The 20,033-nt window shown below is 40.1% G+C and overlaps 1 protein-coding gene across 3 annotated transcripts in view; it reads left to right on the forward strand.

Annotated features, from left to right (window-relative positions):
- kcnn1b (potassium intermediate/small conductance calcium-activated channel, subfamily N, member 1b) overlaps positions 1 to 20,033 on the forward strand; it is a 63,168-nt gene that overhangs the window by 40,293 nt on the left and 2,842 nt on the right. For 2 of the 3 annotated variants that reach the window (XM_064331568.1, XM_064331571.1), the window contains exons 5-8: positions 8,808 to 8,949; positions 10,527 to 10,637; positions 11,172 to 11,299; positions 19,230 to 19,299. In XM_064331568.1, the coding sequence (XP_064187638.1) occupies positions 8,808 to 8,949; positions 10,527 to 10,637; positions 11,172 to 11,299; positions 19,230 to 19,299 (451 nt within the window). Of the gene's footprint in view, positions 1 to 8,807; positions 8,950 to 10,526; positions 10,638 to 11,171; positions 11,309 to 19,229; positions 19,300 to 20,033 lie in introns of those variants that run through there. The other variant, XM_064331569.1, reaches the window with a different exon arrangement.

Genomic DNA, 20,033 nt, shown 5'->3' on the forward strand with positions numbered 1-20,033 from the left:
TCATCTATCAAAACCGCATGTAACTGCCTGTGGCTTTTGTGCTTTTTCAGACGGCTGACACGTTCTCTTCCATCAGTATCTCATAATATCAACGTGCAAATCATTTCAGATGATTAGTCCTCCCGATGTGTTGTTTTGTACTCTTATGGTTACCATTGCTTGTGTCGGGAGTGCAATCTCACTAAGGGGAGGTCTGACACTAAATTGTACGCCTTGTCCTGCAAAACAGCTCTGGGAATACACCCCCCCCCCTTCCCCCTAGTGCACTGTCAGCACACTAGCTGTCCCGCTGGGAGGGAGCCCTTCGTGCTGCTTGTGGATCAAGAAGCAGCAGTTATTTTCCCCCTTAAATTACAGTCCGACAGGCAAGTAAAAACATTGTTCCGTAGCACTCAAGTTAATGAGTCTTCAAAAAAAATAAGAAACCGTGGAGGCTGATGTTTGCTAACGGTGTAGATGTCACCAAATGAATATAGCTATGTATAACAGGTATGAAATTATTTATGTACAGATTCAAATACATATATACTGGATGTATCTACCTTATACCTATATACACATGACACGGAGCAAAGGTTTCCCATTGCTTTTTTTCTACATCTACCTTACAGTTCTGTGGATAGGTCTTGTAAGCCTTAGTTATATGATAAGCCCTGACACTTAAATGAGGTGTCGTAGATACTAATTTATTTACCTGACACAGTGAAAGGTCAAGAACTGCTGAACGTCCAGGTTCAGTCGTTCTCTTCTCGTCCCAATGTTGAGAAACCTTAAGGACCAATGCAAAAAATGTTGGGAGGTAATATGAAGAGTGCCTAATGTTAGGAATTAATTCAGCCTCCTCTTGAAGGTAATGGAAGACTTGTCAAGACGACAGATTCTTTTTAAAGGCACATCCATGGCAATGTCCACTGTAGGTTAAGCATGTGAGGGATCCCTTTCAGCAGGGAAGGACATTTTGTCTGCACCAGGCATAATCCATTGATTTTTCTGTTTCACATTATGTGTGATCTGCAGCTGTTCAATCCAACCGGTTGTTTCTGTTCTTGTGAATATTTTAGTTCTCCTAATCCGGGGCAAGGATTTCTCAGGGGTTTCTCCAAAAGGAGACCCTGAGAACATAGAGGAAGAGGGATGAAGGGGTAAAGGAAGATAGAAAGATGGGCTCATATCCGTAACGCAACACAGGGTAGTAAATTGATACGGACAGCATTGGAATGTTAGAATCAGAATGCCGTTTTAAAGCTTTTAAAGGTAATGAAATGGGATCATAAATCTTCCCTTCCTTACCTCAGTGCACTCGAGGTCCAACTTCCATTCTGCATTTTGTTTTGGAGTTGGCCTCAGAGCTTTAAGCTTTCCTTATTTTGGAAAATTGAACAGTTACGCAACAGATTCTGAGTGAAGAATCTGAAGAATTAAAAATGTAATTATCCTGGCATAAATAGCATTGTTATTATGTATATTACTATCATTAGTCCTATTCATTATACATTGTAGTATTTATATCTGGCACTTATCTCTGTGTTTGCTACTTTATTCATAGGCTAGTCTGAAGTAAAAAGTTATTAACTTGTGGGTATTATCTTGTGCGAGCCCCAAATCTATGCAGCCACACTTTCACATGCACTCATGAGATAGATGGAGGCTTGGTGTTTCAAAATTATTGGTTGTGTCTGAGTTTTGTTTCCTTTGAGGGGCAATTTGGATGTGTTTGTGATCACTATTGATCAAAACTGAAATTGGACAGGAGAAGCTGATTAGAGAAGCACTCTATTTTTTTAAACCAATTTTATCAATTTTGTCCAAATACCACCATTCAATATTATTCTAAACTATAAAAGTAAATTTTTAATGTCAGATTTTTCCTTTTCCTCATCTTGTTGCTCTATGTCTGTTGATGTCCTTCTACAAATGGTCTCTGTGTTGTTATTCTCCTTTAAATTATCAATAACAGTAAAGCCTTTTCTCTAGGCACAGTGTTTTTGGAAAAGCCTGCAACACAAATAATCCAATATAGCCTCTAGAGGTTCCATTTATGTGTATTTCCGATTAATTTGTCTTATAACTATAAATACGACTTCTGAATTTCACATGCATACATTATAGATTTTGCAAGCAATGGTAAATTAAGATGGAAAACATTTATTTCAGTACAGTATGGTGCAGGGATTTCAGTTTTTGTGTGTGAGGGCAACTTGCATTCTAACATGGAGTTTTGAAGTTTAGCTTTTTATTCCAGAGCAGTATTTAACAGATGTATTATTGGTCACCATGACTATGCACCTGCTCAAATAATTTACGCCTAAAATTCCTTCAATTGCTTATCATGTCATTTCACAATTCCAGTTCAATTGGCTTATTTGCATGTGACATTTGAACACTTAATAATGCTGAATTTAGCATTATTAGCATTACTACTTGACATCATTTGAGTTGAATTGCCTGAAGTTGCTTTCAAGAAAAATCAACTTGGAATTTATTGCAAGGCCCAGGTTTGCTTTATTGTCTGTGAATATATGTGCCATCCACTGTCTTTAAAGCTGTGTTGTAATAATTAAAGTTGAACGTGGAATCATGATTACGTGGCCGAGCTACTTAGGTCTTGATGTTTAATTGTATATTTATGATTTCTTGTCTTCAACAAATCCATGACAGTGTGTTGTGTCAGTGTTAAAACAGTACCTATGCTCTGTCAGTCACTCTTACACTTTTATGGGGGAGTCAGAGTTGAAAGTGCAAAGTGCAGTGGTCTGCTTGGGGGAATGGGCTGGGTTTGGAGCCTTAGTAAGGAGTAGAATCCTGGGTGTGATTCTTCCAGTTTTGTGTTAGTTTTCAGCTTTTTTCACAGCATAAATCCCAAGCATTTTTGTCATTGGGTTATACATTCCTTTGAGCATTAAAACTACATATGACTGGTGCAGCCACACCCTGCTTATCAGGCAAAAGAGGTTACACCCACCGCCTATTTCTAGCACACTACCTCAAAGATGTGTACATACATATTGTTTCTTCATAATGGAGAACAACAGGTGATCTTATTGGTTAAGTATCCTGAGAGGAGAGGCATATCCCAGCAACACACTGAGGAGGCTTAATAATTGGGTCAACTGAGATTTGTCTTATCGTCCTTGGGCTCTCAGATAGAGTTGTTGAAGACAGGCACGCAGTAACAATAATCACCTTATTGCATTTCTGTGAAGACAGAGAGACAGACAGACAGACACAAGCCTAGTGATGTCAGGGCACTTTCCAAAGCTGTCTAAAATCTCAATAAACAAATACTGGGAAGTATGCAGAGAATTGGAGAGTCTCGTTTACAAATCCCCTAGTCTTGTTGTAAGTTGAAGGTGGTGCCAGCTCTGTTCCATTTCATGCCAGTGCACAGTCACAGTATATTGAGAGCTTTTAAGTGGAAGCATTAAGTGGAAAGGTCCGTTATTCACCGTAGGACGGTAGGATTTAAGGTTTCTACACATTAGGGGTTAAGTGCTCAGATGTAACTTCAACACACAAAATCACACTGTGATTCATGCATTCATTAGCTGATCACTAGTATTTTTGTTCAGATATCTTCGATATTCTCAATCGTAAATAACTTGCACATGGCACGGTCTGACCCTGTGCTTTCGCGGTTGAGATAATGACTCCCTGGCTGGGTTACAAGTGACGAGTTACTGACAATATCATGTGACTTGAAAACAAGGGCACTTAACTGAAAAGTGCTCCTCCTTGATAGCTGTAATTACTGGGGCCATGAAGCTCTTTGCAATTGAGAATGTTCCACTGTATAAGCTACAGACGGAAGATGCTGATGAAAAGAGCTGATTGAGTGGAACTTATGATCCTTTAGATAATTGCCAATATTACTGACGGTTCAGCCAGCAGCAAGGACATGTTTCCGCCCTTACCAGATCTTGCCACTTTTTATGGCTCAGAACTGGATTATTTATTTTTCATCTGAGAAGGAGAGTGGGGGGAAAATCTAAATACTGCAGGAATAATTAGTGTAACATGAACGCTAAAGTTAAAGTCTCATGGCCCTGATAAGTGGTGTCCTGATCTCCGATATTTATTTTATATTTCAGGTTTCTGCCATTAATTTATGTGACCAAATTTTGTCTGCGAACAAACCTACAGAATATGCACAAGCCCAGTCTTTGTGGCCATCTAACACAGCCACTAATGAATTCATGCCAGGGCACATAGTTATTAACATGAATCCACTGCATATGTCTTTCTGTTTTACGACTCGTAGAGTATCAACATAAAAACATTCCTAAATAGTGTATGGGTGTATGCCCTTCCTCAAACATTTTTCCCACAAATATAAATTTTTCTTCCCATTTCCTTAAACAGTCTCTAATCTTTTAAAAATCTTCTCTATCTTAAAAATGACTCGATCCTCCTACTTTTTCAGTCTATAGTAATTTTTCACAGGTGGTTTCAATAAATTAGGAATATGTCCTGTTCATAAACTCTTCTTCCTTGTGTTAATGCCTTGGAAACGTACAAAAGTTGCAAAGTGGGAAATTAACAATCATGTATGACCAGTGTAAGGTTACATTTAAACCAAGTACATTTTTTGCACATTCAGTGAAGCTGTTGGCCTCAAACCTGCCTATAAAATTCAGGCGATCAGTTGAATCTGGTCATAAGTACAAATTAACTCTGTAGACCATACCCCATCTGAGCAGATGTGAGTGATCATTGTAAACTAACTTTGTGTGAGGCCATTTTAGAGTACATGCATGTGATCTGCTGATATGCAGTTACCAAATCCCCAGTGCCACACACTTTGATGACATAATTGGATCGGTTTTGCCCTGTGAGCATTGAACAGTGCAGTTTAACGATACCCTTGCCTTCATGTACAAGTCAATTTGCCTGAATCAGCCCCGAGGAGACCTCAACCATGCAGGCACTGAACCTTCGCATCCGATGCTATTCAAGACCTGTATTTGTTCCTAAAACCACACTGTAAAACTGTTAGCCTGATTCCCCACATTATGTTTCTCGCACACTCGTTTCCACAGGGCATTTCCACAGGGACTTCTATGAATGGGTCATTGGGGCTGAGCCTCCTGTGCTGTCAATCCAGTGAGATGCTTTTGAAATCTCATTGATGTATTAATGGAGGGCCTTGTTCTAAAAAATAACACACATTGGTCTTACTTATCATTAACTCCACCACATTGAGTCTGAAATAAAGTAGCAAAATCGGAAGGGCACACAGTAAAATGCTAAGTACTAAATAAACTCTTATAGTGTACATGTGGTCCCTATTAGACTCAAACTCTATTAGAATTGAATTAACACTGGGAATTTTACTGTGCACAGATTAAATTCACAGTGGTGTTCCTGTAGAACTGTTGCACTTACCCGCTCAGTAGACATCCTCATTTAACCCTTTAAGGTGTAAGATCACAAATATATTATAAGAAAGTCCATAACTGCTCATTCTAATCAAAATGTGACACTCACTACTGTTAACTAGAAGCAATGGAATTCTCATACACTGACTTAGAATTTTGAAAAAGCATTCCAAAAACCCTACTCTTCAAAGGGTTAATCCATCCCAGATGACTTCTATTGATTAACACAAAAGTGTTCATTACCTGGATTTTGAGTAGTGACCATAATGTAAAGCATCCGCTGTACACACTGCCTTTAAACACAAAATGGTAGAAGGGTCCTGTGAGGACTCCTCCTCCATTGGACTGCAAATACAACCAGCCCAGCAAAGCCACACTGCAGTCATTTAGTTTCATTGACCCTGCAATCAGTTAGACCTGCTCAGTGCCAGTGTCCCGGGAACAATGTCCATGCTGATGAAAGGGAAGGCCCATGGGTCGATGGTGACTGAATTAAAATAGGCTAATTTCTTCAATGTCAGTGATGACCTGTGATTTTTGCACTTTCCTTCCTTGCTCTCAATATACTGTATTACTTATCAGCATGTAGGATGTGGAAATTTTACTTTTCCAGCATGTTAAACTGTATATTGCTTTTTTGCATGATAAACTTTGGACAAGCCATCCTCAATGGTTTCAGAAACGTTTTTGCTTCAGGATTGTCAGCATGATTGCAGAATACAAGAGTCAGTGTGATCAATGGAGACAGGGTTGAGGTGCTGTTGGCATGAAAAATGTTGACAATGAACTATCTGGGAGGGGATCCACACACATCACACTTTGGGGGTTGGTTCACAAATGCAGAACAACTGCTTCAGGGATGAGTTTTCTGCTTGATTACATCCAAGTGAGAAGGTAAGCCACTGTCATCTGAATGTGGTCAGCCAGGTCATTGGGAAATCCATCTGAATTTGATTCCATCAAAGTAAACATTGATATACAATGCACCATTCATTCCACTTTTAGCTGATCCTTATTTTCTTTTGCTTATGCCTACCCCCAAGGCGTAAATGAAAAAAACTGCAATGATTTCTATTTCCGAGTGCTTGGCTCCTCCCAGATTGATCATTAACAGTCATGGGAGCAGGTCCTATATTTGTATGGATCTATGCTTTACAAAATGATCTGACCAATGTTCCATAATTTGTATTGAATTCTTTCCTAATGAATATCATTCAAATCTGTGGGATTTGGTACCTCTTGTTTGTTCTGCAAGGGCTAGATACTGTAAGTCAGAGGAAATAAACTTATAACATGGTGCCATCAGTTTCTTGGCCATTTTGCACACAACAGAAGACAGACATTATGATGAATGCTACTCGTTTCTTTTTCATTCTGTTTTCCCTCTTTCTCAGTGCATATTTTTCCAACCCATTTGCTGTCGATTCTCTTAGGCAAAATGCCATCTGCATTTGTCACACTAGGTGCGAGGTCATGTGAAGATCATGCCACCCAAGAGTCACACAGTTGGACTTCTTCACTGCTGTGAAGCCACACAGCTAGGCTTATTCTTTCTTTTTAATTGTGTCATCTGAAAACTGTAGCTGCTAGTTTCTAATCTTTCAATACATTGGAATGCAAGTATTGTACTGATCTGTTTTTTTCTGGATACTGGATACTGGACAGTTCAGTTTAAATTGTCTGAATAACATGAGGATTATCTTTTCATGGTTCTGAACAGCAGCTAAATTAAAAAGCAACTCTATCTATCGAAACGTAGAGTAAGCATTACAACCTTGGTTTTTGCATAGTAATAGATGAAGGACATGTGAGCCGTTATGGTAAGTTTGTGATCCATTTATTTAAAGAGCTTGTTTGGTGGGTTGGTCCCACCATTTTTCTAGTCAGAGATTTTATTTTTCATTATCAATTTATGGATAAAGGGTATCTGAGTTTCCCCAGGCACATGAAGAATATGACTCCAGTGATTCCAATGCCAGCTTGCATTCTGTGGAAAGATGCCTGCTAAAAATATTCTCTTTATCAAAGATCTTTAAGAAAACAGTTACTTATGCAAATAGGGTGCTTAGCTTAATTTCATGGCTTAATGCAAGCTATTGATTTTGGCACAGCCTGCCAATGAGTGCATTGTGGGTACTGTTTGACTGGAGTTTTTCCTTTAAAAAACAAGGGCAAGATGAGCTGTAAGTTTCCACTGATAGTTTTGTGCCTCTATTCATTTCCTTTTTAAAGGAAATGTGCAAGGTAGGAAAGATTTTGATTATAATGTGATTACATTGTGATTTTGCCCTTTCAATATGATTAGAGCACATGATTAGAATTTTTATTAAGAGTGGGTGTTTTTTATTGATTCTAAAGATTAACTTGTGATATTATTTACCATATGTTACCATGTTGTATTTTGGACATTTTGTACCCCTGTTTGTGCAAACATATGTGTTTGGGAGGCAAAAACCCCCCCCCTATTGCTGATCATAATTCTTGGTTATCAACTCTTTCTACAACAAATAGAAATGAATCCCCTGGGTGTCTTTCTTATCCACAGCTTATAATATTGTCATTATGATTCGTCATTTATGACTGTGCCCAGTGTTGTGTCAAGGAATGGTCAGAACTGGGATGTTTGACCATTCACCTAATGACGTACTGAGGCATACATGTTCACTTCTACTGTTTGAAGGAACATACAGAACATTATATGTGAACTGAAAAATTAATAGGTCTCTGAAAATCTATTTTAGAGCACTGAATTATGGCATATCCATCTGGGGATCCTGAATTGGATTTTACATAAAAAAGGATCAATGTATTTTGGCTTTGCTTGATTAGGAACAAAGTCATTAGTTATTAAGTAAGAGTGCCTTGAGTGGGGAAAACACACTGCTACTGGCTGAATGCTTATATAGTCTCTTGAGTAATATCGCATTGCTGGTGACAGTTTAGATTCAAATACTTAATTTTGTTCTTCAATTTAATTAAACAGTAACCATCTATATATTACCCAGCATTTACATGCTGTACATCAGAAGGTTTCTGAATTGAAGCTCATTTACAAAAGTCACAAGTATATTTTTCTGTAAAGTAGTTCGATTTTATTTAGTTCTACATAGACCTAATTTTTCTAACCAGAACTGTGCTCTTCAAATCGCATTAATTATCTTTCTTTCTTTCTTTATGAAAACTTTTTATAGATTTCATAAAACTTTCCTGATGTTACCTTTTTACCCTTCCACTTTCAAGTAATGGTGATTAATTTTGGGTGCTTCCTGAGTGAATTACATGAAGTATTTATTTGTCTTCCGCCTGCTCTACCATGTCTTCTGAAGTCATGGTCAGTGACGTGGGCCCATGTCTTCTGACAGGCCTTGTACGTATAATCCTGTGCTTCCCTGAATTTGGTGTTTTTTTCTTTCTCTCTTTTCATTTACTCAGGTATCATGACAAACAGGAAGTCACCAGTAACTTCCTGGGAGCTATGTGGCTAATTTCTATAACCTTCCTCTCAATTGGCTATGGAGACATGGTGCCTCATACATACTGTGGAAAGGGTGTGTGTCTACTAACTGGAATCATGGTATGTTTTCCTCATTTGCCCTTTTGTGTGATAAACATGGAAAAGTATTTTTGTGAGAATGCAGCTATATGTCTGAAAGCATAGTAAAATGAAATTGCCTACTTTCAAAAGTTGCTCAAACAAATAATAAACCTGCAAAGTAATTGTGAAAAGTTCCACTGTCTAAAACATTTTTTAAAATTCTTTTGAAAAATCAGTTGGACGCAGTTTTGAAAGGATGTTTACACTTGTAGCAAACCTAAGCATATTCATACCTGTTAACAATGAACAAACTGTTAATTAGCACCATTGATCTACAAATGCCTACATTTTATTTAACCATAAACATCAATGCTCAAAGCTTTAATTCAAAACAACAGATCTACCCAACATATCAGGAATATGTTTTTTATTATGTATTTACCACTAATTAATAGCTTACTGCCTGCTCGAAGTCGACTTGCTTATATATGCATATTTCATTGGTAGCAATGTATTTATTAACATGTTTAACTTTGTTGTACCAGTACAAAGAGGGCTTTAAAATAATGTATAATCTGGCAATAGATCAATAAGAACAAAATGATTTGGTGTTATTGTTTTGGGAAGTTTGTCCATGTAAATTGATCTAAAGGCAGGCTGCCTCTTGCCCTCCTGTTGCAAAATCAGATATAGAAGGAGTGGATTAATTATTGAGGGGATGTATCCAGATGGCATGCAGGGTGAGGCAGGGAAGGTAGCAGGAGCAGGAGGGGGACCGTGACAACCCTCACAGGGCACTCAGAGGCAATCACAAGAGAGGGGGTTAGCAGGGAGAAGGAGGCTGTTGACAATGCACAAGAAAAGTAATACCCGGAGCTCAGCTATCACCCTTTTGGAGGTGTTCTGCAATGATGCATGTAGATCTTTTTTTTATCAAAGCCTGTGGTTCTTTGCTCTTGTTGTTTTTTGTGTGTGTGCAATTTAATGCTCATTAGTGTAGTTTTGTTCTTGTTTATATAACTTAGTTTAATGATCAATAGTGTAGTTGACAAGTTGACAATCGAGTCTGCCCAACTTGCACTTGCTGTCTTCCTTGGGTCTGTACTCTCCCCCAATCAGGAATTACTGATCTTTGCACTTGCGTATGCATTAATGCCAGTTAAGTGAATAAGAACGAGAGTCAGGGTAACATAATGTGTCGAAAGCACAGATAATGATGCGTCATGATTGTGTTATTACAGTGTGCAATCAATGAGCTTCTATTGTTATTGGTTTATATTAATACATTTTACTTCCCTGAAACTTTACCAGACAATGGTACAGATGTCCATGTGTACTGTAGGTCTGTTTTTCAGGTGCAACAGTTTGTGTTCCTAGATGTGTAAGATTTATGCATTTTGGAGCAAAATAGATAATAGGAGAAGCAACTGGCACTGATGTGAACCATCTTATTTTCAGTTTATAACAGTCTGTAGGACTAGTCGAGGGTTTCCATGTTGAAAAATATTGTGTAGTAAATGATTAAACTGATTAAAAATACAGACTAATCAGCTAAGGAGACACTAGATAAATAACCTGGCTGAGAGAACTACTGATATTCCCGTCTCTCCTTCTAGGGGGCGGGCTGCACTGCCCTGGTGGTTGCCGTGGTTGCCAGGAAGTTGGAGTTGACCAAGGCCGAGAAACATGTTCACAACTTTATGATGGACACGCAACTCTGCAAACGAGTGAGTGAAAGCCATTTATGAAGGAGGCTCTTTTGCCAACGTGATCTCATTTCCTACTCTTCATATATTGAGGCTTAGGCACAGGCCCTTGGCGTCACTATACAATGCAGAAGGAGTCCTTTGGTGTCACATCAATATAACATGTTTACCCTTAGCATCAACAAAGAGACTCTGAGGGTTTCTACTGAAGTCTGGAATACTTAGGATGTCCAGAAGTGACGCCAATGGACTCCTTCTGCGTCGTATAGTGACGCCGAGGGCTTCTTTCCAAGCCTCGATATTTGACGAGTTTGGAATGAGACCAGGTTGTCTTTGCAGCATTTCCAGGTTGCAGCAGACCAGTGTATACACTCTGTCAACTATAATACTGACATTTTTAAACAAACATGATACCGTGACAAGTTTTTTTCTTGAAACAATACTTTTTCATTAGGCTTGCCATTTCAGTTTCACGTTCTGGTATCATTGCCTCAGTTAATGTAAATGGTATAAATGGGTCGGACTGTGAATGTGCGTTTCCTCTCTCTGCCACAGGTCAAAAACACGGCTGCTAATGTACTCAGGGAAACATGGCTCATCTACAAACACACCAAGTTGGTGAAGAAGATCGACCACGCTCGGGTGCGCAAACACCAGCGCAAGTTTCTGCAGGCCATTCACCAGTAAGTAGAGTGGGCCGAGGCGTGGACACAGTCACGATGTTGCCGTACCGTAGCATGAGCAAACAGCCTCCTGTACTGCAGCTCCTTTACTAATGCTGAGCACTGTTGCGAATTTCACCACCCTGTTCATATTATTATTGGTGCAGTGTACACTTATTCGTGGAGCAGCACGATCGTATCCTTTTAAATGTAAGATGAGTATCTGGTGGCAGGGCACAGGGAGATGTGTGTTTGGCTTTGTCATTAACTTGGCCCATTTTTGAATTTGAAATATATCACTCAGCCACACACAATGCTGTGAGCTATCTCAAGAGGTATTGTAGAGTTCATCTCTGGCTCCTGCCCTTGTTCTGTGCTGTTAAATTTTTGGCCTTGCCTGTTATTGCTCCTGTGCGGTTGTGGCTGACTTCTCCCCCTCAAGTCTGTGCAATCAGGGAACTTAGTGGAGGGAATTACCATACGAGTGCTGTGCAGGCTTGAAGCTATGCCACACCTGTAATTTTGTTCTTCTAGCCATCACAGTCAAGCAGGAAATTCAACTGAACAGCCTGCTCATGAAAGAATGTTAGTCTTCAACAAAACAGATTCTAAGAAGAAACTCTAAGAAGATACAAGAACACTCCCTTTCATGGCTTCTGTTACGATGCATTTACCTAGATTATAAATTTGCTAAAATAAATTATTATTTTTGGTTTCACTCAATTCTTCAGAGAAAAAAAACTACATTTAAATTTTAATGAGTTAACCTTGCCCCAATCCCCAAATCTTTCACCGTGCAGTGAGAGGTGTAATGGTTGACCTGTTTTTTGTGTTGTTGTGGGTTTTTAAACTTGTACTGTGTTCTGTCTTTGTTTTGCTCGATCACTGCAGAGCTCAGAAGTAAGTTGCGTCTTCTCTGTTCTTCCTCTCCCTCCTCTTGTCCTTTACTTTTTATCTTTTGTCAATGTTATCCGGACATGATTGACATGCATGAGGTTTGAAGCTGGATGCTGATCTGGATATTTGTCTCTCTTTTCATTTTTTTTCTTTCCATTCTCTGAATGGAGTGAAAAAATAACCAAAGGGTACAAACTCATGTGATGGTAGCAGGGTGCCTGAAGGAAAAAAATGAAACAGCATCTTTTGAGCTTCAAATGCGTCAGCTTGCCCAGAATCCATTCATCAACAAACTAGTCCAGATCTCCATACTAACTTGTATTGACAGCCCCACCCTTGCCCCTTGACTACTGCTGCTTTCAAATGAAAATCTATCAGAAAACCTCAGCCCAGTTCATGCCTCAATTGATATACTTTTCACGATGGCAAAATCTATACCGTAAACAGCCTTCAGTCAACCATATAACAGGCATATTCGATCACCGTGTTGAAGGGCCCAGTTTCTTAATTCACTGTGTGTCCCTGCTTGATTCTTAGCCTTCTCTCACATTGGAGGCCCTTATAAGCCATTTCGCTTACATCATGACTGTGAGAATTAGATGTTCTGCTGAGCACATCAATTTATATTTAATGCATTTGGACTGCAGTTTTATTGAGCTGCATAAAAATTCCTAACCTAATGCACACAATCGTAAATTTCATTAAATGCTCTCCCACACCTGAAAAGTACAGTAGAGTCATGCTGCAGCGTTCCAGTCCAGGCGCAGCCTTAATACTACGCACTCTATCTGTTGGACCCAGCACACACCTGCGTAGGCCTGGATTAGATGCAAGCTGCTATGGAGATCTGGCTTTTTTTTTTAAAAGATGCTGACCGGTTCCAGCCCTCCCAAATCCGGCAAGGAATTTTGGGAGCTCATTGTGAAAACCACTGTGGAGGGGCAAGGGATGGGATGGGGAGGGAGGAGGGAATTTGGGTTGTGTACTCATACAGCTTCCATTGAGGCATGGTACAGTGGGAGAATGAGGTTTGGGGGTGTTTGGCTGGGCAATTACATTTGGAATATACTCTTATTTTTGGGTAATTATCCAGTAAATGATGTAGGGGGAAGGGGTTTTAATTTGAGGCACTGTATTACGATCACACTACTGCATGGTAATTGCATACTTCATGGATGCGGAGAAATGTGCTCTCTCTTAATTGCACTGGCATGGTGCCACACTCCAGTGAGCATCAGCTCGTTTCATCTTGGCCATGCAGAGCTGATCTCAGTTTACTGCATGCTCGTCCCTGCTCTACAACATTGCCGCAATCAAACGGTGCCATCGACTTTGTTTTCTTTAAAAATCCTTTTTGGTCATGTGTACCACATCTCTCTTAATTTCGTGCTTGTGTTTTTACCTAGCGTGTTTTTTTTTCCTTTTTTTATGATCCTCTGCTGTTGCTCAGGTTGGGATTAATGATGTTGAGTGGGTGACTGATGCTTGGAAAGTGACGTGGTCCTACCCGGGACTAAAGCTTCTCTCAGACTGGAATGTACACTTCAGTCAGGACTGGCTCTGTGGGCACAGAGGGTGATTGCAGTGTGTTGAGCGAAGCAGCAGTCGTCTGGAACGCGGAAGAGAGAGCATGAGGTGCCAGTTAACATGTGGCAGGATCAAAGTCCAATCTGTCCTGGGCTATTAGGGCAAAATGCAGATGGAGGGTCAGGAAGAGGATCTGTTTGTGTCTCCTTCCCACCCCTCCTCTGTCCATTTTCAAGTGCTGTTTTTAGTGGAATGACATGGTGCTCCGGGGCACAGATCCAGTGGCAGAGAACACTACCTATCCTGCGCATTTAAGATCAGATTGTGTAAAAATAGGATCACAGCATGAGAGCATCTTCATCTTCATCATCATCTTAGCACAAACACTCTGTATTAACTTTCTATAGCTTTCATTCTGAAAAAGGGGCACATGTGAAAAATATTGCCCAGCATTAACTTATCCTGTGGGCCTCTAGACTTACTTTGACATTTGCGCCAAATTTCTTTGCAACAAAGAATATTTTCAGTAAGAACCGCGGTACTGTTGTTAGCTTGACAGCAACAATTAAATTCAATGATTATAAAACAAGTTCTGACAATATTCCAGTCTGTTCAAGCGTTCAAAATGCTTTCAAGATTACAGCTATAGTAAAACCGTTTAATCAATGGAGAGGGCAATGGACTAGAAAGAGAGGAAGGAAGAAAGAAGAGCTGGTGAATCCAGGGAAGAGTGTTCCCTGACCGCTGTAATGAAGTTACATTTAAATGTCTTCAAAAATTCCATTCAGATTCATCAGACTGGAAACCATTTGGGGGTTCTGTCTGTTGGCTTTGCTTGTACTGTGACAAATTCATTTCCACTAAGGTGCTCACAGATACCTCCTTTGTAAATTATTCCTGGGAAAAAGGAGAGGGTGCTGTTGGGAATGACTTTGCTCTAGGGATTCCAAAGGACAGTTTAACGTACAACACATTGACAGCATATTAATAATAAAGTGAGTCAATTGATTTGACCACTGAAGGGCTTTTACAGTAAAATTGCTAGTGCGCTGTTTATGCATTATTCTTAGCCCTGTGGTTTACCCTCCTAAAGCCTTGTCGATGTGGGCATAGTGAACCACAGCCCTGTGCAAACTGGCTTATAACTGGTAGCTGCATCACCCCAGGAGAGAGGGGTTTCAGCATGACTGTCAATCATCTGCCTGGGCTCTGCCTGTGCTAACTGTGCACAGTGCACAGCACTCCTCCAAAGAAAAGACAGCACAGCCCAACTGCGCTGAGAAAAGAAGAGGCGGCTGGCAGGCATTGGCTGACTGTACAGCGGTGTGACGAGCCAGCACTGTTTAAGAATGTTCCGGGTTCGAGTCCCGGCCGGTCAGGTCCTCCGCGCAGAGTTTGCAAGTTCTCCCCATGTTCACGTGGCTTTTCGCTGGGTAGTCCAGTTTCCTCCTGCAGTCCAAAGACTTGCAGGCTCCAGGGCTCACATGCAAAAGAGATGTCAATCTCAGTGTGCCTACCCTGGTTAAATAAAGGAGAAATAAATAAAATGAATACAAAAACATTATTGGGGGTTCCAAATTTGGATAAGACGAGGGGTAAAAATTATGGTAGTGTACTTTTCTTATTGTTTTTACTGAATTATCTTCATAGCCACATGTAAGCAGAAAAGGAAAAAACCCAAACACTTTTCTTTGCTACCTGTAAGTCACAGAGGATTGTTGCCCGGCTACCTAACACAAAATGTTCTCACAATGTTGTTGCAATGTAGTGCCAATGTTATAATTCTGACAAAACATTCCAGTAGCATTGTGAGTACATTTTGTGTTGGCTGGGTTCTTTGTTATGTAAACTATCAGTGTACAGTATTGGGCGCCCACGTCTCAAAGACGTGAAAGGGGTAGTCCTGCAGTGCAGCTAGTGTAGAGCTGCCTTGCCAGTAATTAAACATCTTTTGCCTGAATCCGTAACATTTGCGTGTGCTGCCACACAACATGGATAATGGCCTGGGCAAAGGCTTTCAGTAGCACGGCTTTGTTCCCAGTGTTAAAGGCCACAATCAGGAAGGCCTGACCTCACGCTGGAGAGAAACAATGGAGTCGTACTGAAGTGGCCTCCGTGTTCTCCCGCCTCCCCTCCCCCTGCCCTTTCTCGCCGGCGGCGTCCCTTTCCGGGTTTTGTGCTCTGGCTAATCAGCCGGCCGTGAGGAGAAAAACAAACCCTCCCGTGGCCTGAGTGGTTCCTCAGAAGAATTTCCACATCCACTTCAATAGGCATTGAAATCGGGGTAAATGCTAATTGCCCTCATCCTGTTTTTAAGCGTCACCAAGGAAACCACGCCCAGGTGTAGAGCATGTCGAGTTTAGCGGCTCTTTATCATTTCATCTTGGTTTTTTTTTTGTGGGGGGAGGGGGAGAACGACCTTGTGCACTTTTTTATCAGCACCAGTAAGAGGTGTACGGTGCCCACAACTTCCTATGTATACATAGTGTTCAGCCCTCTTTACAGAGAGTGCAATTATAAGGTCTCACATTTGTACATTAAGCATTTTCTCATGGCATTTCCATGGGTATAGAAGTTATTCACTCTGGGAACTAATCGTTCTTTTTTTTTTTTTTTTTTTGAATAATTTAAAATGCAATGATCCCTAAAATCCTTCAGCTTGTCAGTGACTTACTGATATTTGGTTTTATATTTTGAGGCATACTTGTAGTTCTGCCCTTCTTTGTTTGCCTTTGCCATTCCCAGAGTGGTTGCCTGGCACATATAGTATGTGTATCTGCCTGCAACAACCCCATGACTTGTACCCCCTTGTGATTGCGCTAATACCTATCATCATAAATGACCAATTGGTGTTCACCAGAGTTGCACAGTTAAAATAGTACTACTGGGATAGGCATTTTCAGTTTTTGTATAAAGTATAAAGATAATTTTCAACATAATTTCTGAACATCAGACAAACTTTACTTAAGATGACAAACTGTGGGTAGAGCATCCAAGGTTAGACAGCCCACTTTAACCGAGGAGCTGGACACATCAAGCACATGCCCAGTCTGCGGCTCTAACCGGGATGGTGTATACACGATTAGTACATTAAGCTAAATGCCTTCATTGATTTTATTTTGTGTGTGTGTGTGCGTGCGCGCGCATGTGCATGTGCGTGTGTGTGGAAAACCCCTAGTGTAAGCATCTTTTAATTTGTCCTTCATGTTTTGTCCATTTATCATGGCTGTGCTCTTGAATAATTAATCTAATGGGCCTCCTTGGAGTATATTAATCTGACAACCATACAAACTGCATTTTCTGTCTGTTAAATTTTCAGTACTTTTTTGTGTATGTAAAACTGGGAAAAAAGTTTTATGCATATCTACCCCAATTCCACAGAGTTGTTTACCTCAATGGCCATATTTTTACTACATTACTATATTATACTGTACTTTTTTAATTTTACTTGTATGCAAAATGCCCACCAGGATTTATGGCAGGAAAACTGGTATCGCATGAATTGAGAGAACAAATCACATATGGGCAGCACTGAATTAATTCATCATAAACAAAAGAGAACGGTTGCATTCTTAATGCAGCCCAGTTTATTTACATTGTATGTGAATAATTTTTCATAATATGCAGTTGTTACACTTTTTCCCAAACTGTCCAAAATGTTTTGCTACTTTAGCAAGTGTTAGCCGCATCACATGTAGAGAGGGATGATTTTCTCAATAATTGGTGGTCTGTGAAGACCTACATGTAGGCTATTGTCATATTTCTTTGATTCCCATGTTTTGTCCTCCAAAGTGCTTATTCTTTAGCTGGTGTACCGCTGTACTGATGGATAATGTGTCAAAATTAATGGTATGCCAGTTTCCCTGGAAACTGGTGTCTGAATATGAAAGACAAATACAAAGCACACACAAGGGTGTATCAGCAGTTCATCAACACCCTAACAAAACTCAGCTAGCTACTGTAGCTGAATACATACTGTACATTATGGCAGTGAGTGATGTACTTTCAGATCTAAATATGGTAGCTAGCATTCTGTTGTGTGCTAAAATGGATGCCTTGTTATCTATCAGCGACTGAGTCACAAATATTAAATGGCAAATCTTCTAAACTTTTATGCACACAGCCTGAAGGCTCTTCTGTGAGTGTTGGCCTTGACTGCACTGCACTGCAGCCTCTACAGAATGCTTCTGAAAAACAAGCAGACCCTTCAAGGTTTTTCACTTGATTCAAGTGAAAGGACTGCTTCACATCAGAATCTGTTTGTCTCTACAGTTAAGTCTGTTTCAACCGGAGGGAGGCTTGCTTTGAGCCACAGAGGGTTAAAAAAAAAACACACTTGACCAGTTTTACTGCGCAAAGTGCATTGAGATCTGCTGTATTTAAATCCAGCCACAGTGTAGTTTAAACCGAAATACCATTCAGAATAAATACGCTCACCACACAGTTCATCCACTGTATCTCTCCATTCGTGATTTGTTGGTAGATCCCAATCGACAGAAGAAAGATAGGCACCATTACACCTAAATTATTTTCCGTGATTATATTCCCCAGCTACAGCTCCAATAGATTGACCACATTCTGAGACCGATTTCCTTGCATGCTTTATTTAATGGACAAAAAAAAAAAAAAAAAAATTCCATGAGTGAATGACTGAAATCAAATGAATAAAAAATGAATAAAGGCCCTTTGCAAGCTTACTCTGATTAGCATTTACGCAGGGGAACTAGATGTGAAAGCAATCTTGGAAACGTTTCTCCGAACCACTTGCTGACAACAAATAAGAATTGTGAACAAGTCACTGTACAAGCTCAGTAAGTGCTGTCATTTGTATTTTATTTCTTCTGAGAAAATAACATTGCACATTTCTTTTTAATTGTGGCGTCATCATTTTTTATCTTCATTTCAACATGTGCACTGGATTGCTGATGAACAGAACTTGACCAAACACGCAAGATTGTATCTGGTTTCACATATTCAGAACAGAGACACATAGTTGGAGAATAAACAGAAAGTTTTATCATTTTTCTCAAGTCAGGCTCCCCCAGTCCCATCTCACTGCCACCCTCCCGTCAGCTCCACCACACCGCGCCCACGTACCCACCCAGTCGTCCCTCACCTGTGCTTCCCCCATCGCACCTCCTCTGCCCCCACCCTGAGTGAGCCGCGTGGAGCGCAGTGGCTTGCCTGACGTGGCACACTGGCAGCTCGCCAGAGAGAAGGGCTGCGTGGGCGTGGGAGCAGATGGAGAGAGCAGTGAGATGTTTGAATGCTCTGATGGGTTGTATTTCTTCATTCCGTTATTTATTTCTTTTTTTATTTTTTGCCTCGTGGCCGATTTGGTGTGCATGTTTGGTATGGCAGTGTGAGCTGGAAACGTTTGCATGTGGACTGCTCTCCACTCGGAATCTGTCTGTGCGCTCTCCTGACTGCTGTCTGCTGCTCTCCGTCCTTCCGTCCCACCCCACATCCACCCACCCACCCGCCCGCCCACCCAACCCCTCTCCCCCCTCCCCTGTCCTTTCCCCAGACTACGCAGTGTGAAAATGGAGCAAAGGAAACTCAATGACCAGGCTAACACCCTAGTGGACTTGGCCAAGGTACGTATAAATCATAATATGGTTTACTAATTACACTGGTACATGACATTATTGCATTATATAAACATATTTAGAATTCTGTTCTATGCGTTATTCAACAACTCTGACCAATGAATTGACCATCATGTGAACTGTCAGCTCTGACCATGTGACCATGAAATAAAAAGAACATTCTGTATCTCCTCATCAGAAGTCATTTGTAGAAAAAATGTAGATTGTTTTAAAGATTTTTTAAAACATTTTTGTATTTCTGAATACTATAGATTATAATTTAAATGAACAAATGATTTTTTTTATTAGTATGTTTTTTCTTTATATTCTGTACATGCCACTGTTCAGTTGGAAGATATTAATAAATATTCTACACTAACCACTAAAGTTGCTTGAAATTCAGACTTTCAGTTCATTTTAAATTACCTGAAATACTGTATGAAATTATTTGTGAAGCCAGACGGAAGACTAATAGAGAGCATTTATACTTTTTGGGCAGGATTAAATGGCACTTAATATTGTAGTTATATCTTTCCAATAAGAGGAAATGCAACAAGTCCATAAAAAAGCACTCAGACACTTTTGAATGCATCAGTGAAGTGTCCTTGGAGAAATGTACAGAGAACCTAAGGGAAAGAAGTTGCATTTGCTGCAGTAAATTGCAGATTAACAGTTTAGGGAGAACACAGTATTCATGGGTCCTCTTGATGGAAACTTTATTTTTTGATGTACCCATTTTTGAT

Source organism: Anguilla rostrata, chromosome 4 (assembly GCF_018555375.3).
Source record: "Anguilla rostrata isolate EN2019 chromosome 4, ASM1855537v3, whole genome shotgun sequence".
In the NCBI taxonomy this organism is placed as follows: Eukaryota; Metazoa; Chordata; class Actinopteri; order Anguilliformes; family Anguillidae; genus Anguilla; species Anguilla rostrata.